Below are 6000 nucleotides of genomic sequence, written 5' to 3'. Positions count from 1 at the left end.
GGGGGGGACGTGGGGGGTGCATGGCCCTTGTGGGGGAGGGGGGGGGGATGTGTGTGTGTGGTGTGGGGAGAATGGGATGACAGTGGTGTGGGGCCTGTATGTGAGGAGCAGGGGATATATGTGTGTGTTCCCGGGGGCCTCTGTGAGCAGAGCAGGGGGGCGTAGAGGTGGTTTGAGGTCTCTGTAGGCAGACGGAGATGTGGGGGTCCTCTCTCAGCTTCTGCAGACTCGAGACCAGCTGAGGTGGGTATCCCTCACGCAACCCCTGAATAGCATGAGCTGAACTAGGACAGGTGTCGTCAGAGACTTGTGCAGCCCAGTGTTTTGTTAGCCAGGGAACTGTGGCAGTGAGTGGCTCGTGGAAAAGAAAACCTCATGAAATTTTGATTTGCTGGATTTAATGGGCCTCTGATAGCAGAGGAGAGGTATTGTCTCAGGTCAAGAGGAGGTCCTTGTCTCCCGAGTCTTATGTTGCTTGAAAGCAGATGCTGTTAAACAATTGCTGTTTTTGCACAAAGGAAGGATGGGGAGAATGAGTGGTGACTGCAGGCCCTGAGTAATTGAATTCCTTGAGTTTGAGATTTCAGGAGCTCTAAGAGGGGCATGAATGATGATTTCTCTTTACCTACCCAGCTGAGTACCATACTGTTGGCTATGTGATTCTGGATAGAAAATATACCAGTAGTTAATGCATTATTTACTTTGATGTAACTTCTGGAATGCTGTTTTGTTTACTCTAGAATAGTCCTTAATGTTTTTGTACTTGGAGCAAATACTCAGATACCTCTTTGGATATTTAATCAACTATGAACCGTGTCTGTGATACCAGGTCTTTCTTTTCTAATACCCGATTCTGCAGTATGTGTGCAACTTACTTGTTTATCCTGTATATGCAGTAAAGTTTTATCTGAGGATCTTTTTTAATATGAGCATCAATGAGGGAACCAGCAGGGTGATGGTGGGGGAAACCAACCCAGGTCGCTTGTAGAAGAGTAATACCAGATCTCAGAGTAGAAGAGTAATATGAAGAATTTTGAGCGGACAGCTTTTGAAATAAGGCATTTAAAGCATCAACCAAAGTTCTCTTTTTATCTTCTTCTGTGATAGTCAAGTAATGTGCTGTGCTTATGCCTTAATCTTGTGATGTAAGATCACTTGATTGCCTTACTTGTGTGAAGCTACAACTTGAGCTGTTTCGTTATTTATTTTTTGCATTTTAAGCTTCTTAGGTGCAGCGGTTGAAGCTTCACGTATCATTCACCATGCTTGGTTTATGCTACACTAATTCTGGGTAATTCTTCAAGGCTGCAAGATGCTGAATGCTTGGTAAAATGCTTGATGCTTCATGTCTTCTAAAAGACAGTTAAAAACTTCTGATTTGAGAATTAGATGCTCCCTTTTTTATTAGAACGGTACTAGGAAAAAAAAATCTAAAGATAATTGCTTAAATCTGCATCCCGTGTAGAGAGACCTATTTAACTAAAAATACTTTTGACCTTGTACAGAGACTAAAGATACTGTCACTGTATTGAACTGGGGGACTGGGGGACTCCCTGAGTAAGGACAACTGCCTGCGTATGTTTCCTCATAAGACACTCTGCAGTGATTTAACTAAAAAGGGTTTTGTGCATGTCAGCTAAAAGGCCTTTATGTTTTCAAGGGTCTTGGAAACTCTCAGAGGGAATATGAAAGGCAGGTCGTACTGTACAGCATCCGCAATCAATTACGATACCGGAATAACTTAGGTGAGTAAAGAAGCTAAATAACTTCTGATTGCTTCCTGATTCTTCTGTGTGGAAGCTTGTCTTTTACAGTAAAACTGCAAGAACTAGTGCTGTTCAAAGTTCCCTTCTTTCCTGAAAATAAATACTTTTACATGACAAAACATCAAGAAAAGTCTTGACTTTTGTGTCCATTTGGCAGCTTTTCTAGTGAAGTACTCTTTAAGATTACTGAGTTGGCAGGTGGAACTGAATTCCTGCTGTAGTTATGCTCCCCTTTTCCAAGAAATTAAGAGATGTTACGAGAGGATTTGACTAATAAAATAAAGCCTATCACTAGATGAGATGCAGACAGTGGCCCTGACTCAACGTGAGCTATTGGCTATGACTTGTTTGCAGACTTTCAATTTATTTTGCATTGACTGCATCCATTTGTCTTCCCAAAATAGATAATAGTTTCCCTAATTAAAAGATAATTTTCTACAGCCTGCATGAATTCTCTCTCAATGGGGCACTTCCTGGTAACCTGTAAAATAAATCTGCTCTGTTCTAATGTCATCCTTAAAGGCTCTGAGAGTACTTGTATCATATGTAGAAATCCTTGGATGCTGAATGCCCTGCACCAGTGCTTTATTTTGTTTTTATTTTTCTGTCAATTGCCATTATACTATTTTTAATCCTTTTATTGTAACACTTTTTTTTTTAAATTGAACATCATAGAACAGTGTAACTTTTTTTTTCTCCCCTTGTAGTTAAGCATGTCAAGAAAGATGAACGGAAATATTATGAGGATCTGTTAAAATACAGTCGAGATCATCTCATGTTGTACCCTTATCATTTGTCTGACATCATGGTAAAAGGTCTGAGGGTAACACCATTTTCCTATTACACGGGCATAATGGAGGTGAGTACAAAACTGTGGCGAGAATATGTTGTTTTCTGTCCTAGAGATGTTGGTAATGGCGCTGTAATGCATATGAGGTAGTGTCACGTAGTTTCTTTGGTTTTGGGTAGGGTCTGCTAACAAGTAAGGAAACAGTAAAGAAAGTTTCTGGAGAACTACTTGTACCTGCAGTTTTTTTCCCTTCTGCCCCTATTAGCCTTTCAAGAGCTGGACTTTGTCATGTGGAGCTGGGGTGGGACTCACTCTGAGGCCAGTTTTTCTCTTTTGATGTTTGAGATTTGTGACTCTTCACTTCAAACTGTAAAAGAAATACCTCATTCTGTTAGATTAATAAACGAAAGAGAATTACCATTTTTAAAAACCAGCACATTCGAATGGTTATTTTCTTTTTTGTTCTTTAAAAAGGACACTTAACGATATTAGAAGCTTTTTCAAATGCTTGAAGCAGATCCTTTTTTATGAGAACAAAGATGGTTCTGTTTTCTGTCAGCACTCTAGCAACCTATTTTCATTGGATATCAGAAGTGCTTTTTTTCTTATTTTGTGTGTAGTGATTGCAGACATAACGGATTAGTTGTTAGCTTATTCTGTTATTACTGTTATTCTGTGTGCTGTTTATTTTTGAAGACAGATACAGGATTTTGTTTGTTGTTCTTTCAATCAGCATTTTTCTTTGTAAAGCTTACATTAAACAGAAGTCTCATTTTTTAATGTATTTAACTTATTATGTAACGATTAATCCAGTAATTGGCAAGTTTGATATGGTAACTGACTTTAATAGATTTGTTTTAATTTCATTTTGTTCTTAAAAAAAAAAAGGCAGGCAGAATTTTGGACTTGCATCTCTTGAAATGATGACTTTCTTGTTACAGCTAAGTTTTCTTGTCTTTTTAAGGATATAATGAACAGTGAAAAAAGCTATGATTCATTACCCAACTTCACTGCTGCTGACTGTAAGTATTATCTAGTTGCATTATTGCTTTCAATGAGTTAAAAATAAGGAGCTTCTGAAAACGAATTTATGGGCATCTGTTTGCTTGAACATAAGCATGTGAATGAGGGTGTAGAAGCATTTAAATAGTGATATTAAGGAGTGTATGCTCTCCATCCAGACTTCTGTCCATATGGTCAGCACTGAAATTGGGCTGGTTTGAGTACAGATAGGCATGTGCAAAACCTTGTGCAGCTTCTGTCGTTGCTTGTATTGCATTCCTGTTTGCTTGGAGTTCTGGGTGGAAAAATCTTAATGGCTGTTGCGCATCAACAAGCTGAGCTGCTGGTCCTTTCCTAATGTGTTTCTTGGCATGTGTTGGGCAGAAACCTTTAGCAAGACGCTGAAAGGCTGTTGACAGTCCTTTGAGTTAGCATCAGTGTGGATTGAGGGATGATGTACCAGAAAAGATAGAGAAGGGAATCTGGTTGTATTGGGTCTGGCTGAGATGGAGTTATTACTCCTCATAGCGGGGTGAGGCAGGCTGTCCCCCTGCAGTCCATGGAGGTCCACGGTGGAGCAGATATCCACCTGCAGCCCATGGAGGACCCCATGCCGGAGCAGGTGGGTTCCTGAAGGAGGCTGTGACCCCGTGGGAACCCCGTGCTGGAGCAGGCTTCTGGCAGGACCTGCGGATCTGTGGAGAGAGGAGCCCACGGAGCAGGTTTTCTGGCAGGACCTATGACCCTGTGGGGGACCCACGCTGGAGCAGTGTGCTCCTGAAGGACTGCACACTGTGGGAAGGATCCACTAGAGAAGTTTGTGGAGGACTGTCCTTCGTGGGTGGGACCCCACGCTGGAGCAGGGGAAGAGTGTGATGAGTCCTCCCCCTGAGGAGGATGAAGTGGCAGAAAATAATGTGTGATGAAATGACCGTAAACCCCATCCCCATCCCCCTGTGCTGCTGGGGGGTTGGTAGAGAATCCAGGAGTGAAGCTGTGCCCAGGAAGAAGGGAGGGGTGGAGGGAAGGTGTTCTGAGATTTGGTTTTATTTCTCATTACCTTACTCTGGTTGATTTGTAATAAATTGAGTTAATTTTCCCCAAGCTGAGTCTGTTTTGCCCGTGACGGTAATTGGTGAATGATCTCTCCTGTCCTTATCTCGACCCGCAGGCTCTTTGTTATATTTTTCTCTCCCTGTCCAGCTGAGGAGGGGGAGTGATAGAACAGCTTTGGTGGGCACCTGGCGTCCAGCCAGGGTCAACCCATCACACTGGTATTTTATGACACTCCTGGATGTGCCAGATGTTTTATCCTGTTTTCTGTTAGACTGTTGTGGGTATGGGATGGGGAGATTAGGAAGGCAAAAATGTTGAACCTGGTGGAGAACAGAGTAAGAGCAATAGCCTACTAATAAGTCTTGTAGAACAAAATGTAAACTGCTGGCATAGGGAGGGTGTTAATCAAACCTGCCACTGAGAAGGTATTTATAGCTAAAAACTTCATTCCTCACCTTTGGTATGAATTTATAAAGTTGGCTTTAAAGATAATGTGTAGTCAGGTGAGGAGTAGCCTGCAGCTTTTGAAAATAGTTAGGTTTGGTGGTGGTTTTTTTTTGTTGTTGTTGTTTTTTTAAAAGGATATTGTCAATTAACTCTACTGATTTGCCTCTAATGTTCACACTGGGGAAACAGATAATGAAAAACTTTTTTCCTCAGTGCCATGTAGCTTGTTGGAAATCTAGTGTTAGTGAGGAGTATGAAGAGAGGAAAGACTTCCCTGTTTTTTGTTTTTGTTTTTTTTCCCCCTAGTAATTCTGTTATTTTAGCAGCAGCTGCAGGTCAGTGACTGCAGTATAATGAAGTTAAACATGTTTATTAACATTTTATCATAAAAACTGTTGTCAAACTAGAAAGTTGGAGTTAAAACTCAGGAGAATATGGGTTGAAACGAATGAGTAGTTTTCCAGTATCTGTTCATAGTTCCTTAATGGTTGAAGGATAGAGATCATAGAATTAAATTTTGATTTGGTTTAACTCAACTATATTTTAATCATCTTCCTTAGAGGCTTATGTGGCCTTTTGTGCTCTAATTTTTAGTTTAGAGTTCTAATCCAGTGTGTGGTGTGGGCTTTGTTAGGGAGAAGAAAAACTATCGACCAAAGTCTGGTACAACTTTAGTTGTGTTAATCTGAAGCATAGTTACTACCTGTTGATGTGAGTGTAGGAGAGAGAGGGATGGGATTATTCCCTGCTATCTTGTGACTTGAGTGATAGAGGATTTTTTTTTCCCATACAGAGTAAATGAATGGGGATGGATTCTGGTTTTAGATGCACATGGTTCTCTGTCAAATTCAGTCAGAACTGAATTTAGCTCCTGTAACTATCCTTTGGGGAAGAAAGAGTAATTAAAATTATTATTATAGACGTAGGTCTGATTCTTTG

At 40.8% G+C, this 6000-nt stretch overlaps 1 protein-coding gene across 1 annotated transcript in view; it reads left to right on the top strand.

Moving 5' to 3' along the window:
* The window catches only part of FAM91A1 (family with sequence similarity 91, member A1), a 28924-nt gene that overhangs the window by 393 nt on the left and 22531 nt on the right, over positions 1-6000 (top strand). The window contains exons 2-4 of the mRNA XM_010576938.1: positions 1661-1745; positions 2474-2625; positions 3521-3578. Coding sequence (XP_010575240.1) covers positions 1661-1745; positions 2474-2625; positions 3521-3578 — 295 coding nt within the window. The remainder of the gene's footprint in view (positions 1-1660; positions 1746-2473; positions 2626-3520; positions 3579-6000) is intronic.

The sequence above is a fragment of the Haliaeetus leucocephalus genome, unplaced genomic scaffold, assembly GCF_000737465.1.
Source record: "Haliaeetus leucocephalus isolate CR32 unplaced genomic scaffold, Haliaeetus_leucocephalus-4.0 Scaffold555, whole genome shotgun sequence".
Taxonomy (NCBI): Eukaryota; Metazoa; Chordata; class Aves; order Accipitriformes; family Accipitridae; genus Haliaeetus; species Haliaeetus leucocephalus.
This window is presented reverse-complemented; position numbering and strand designations above follow the sequence as displayed.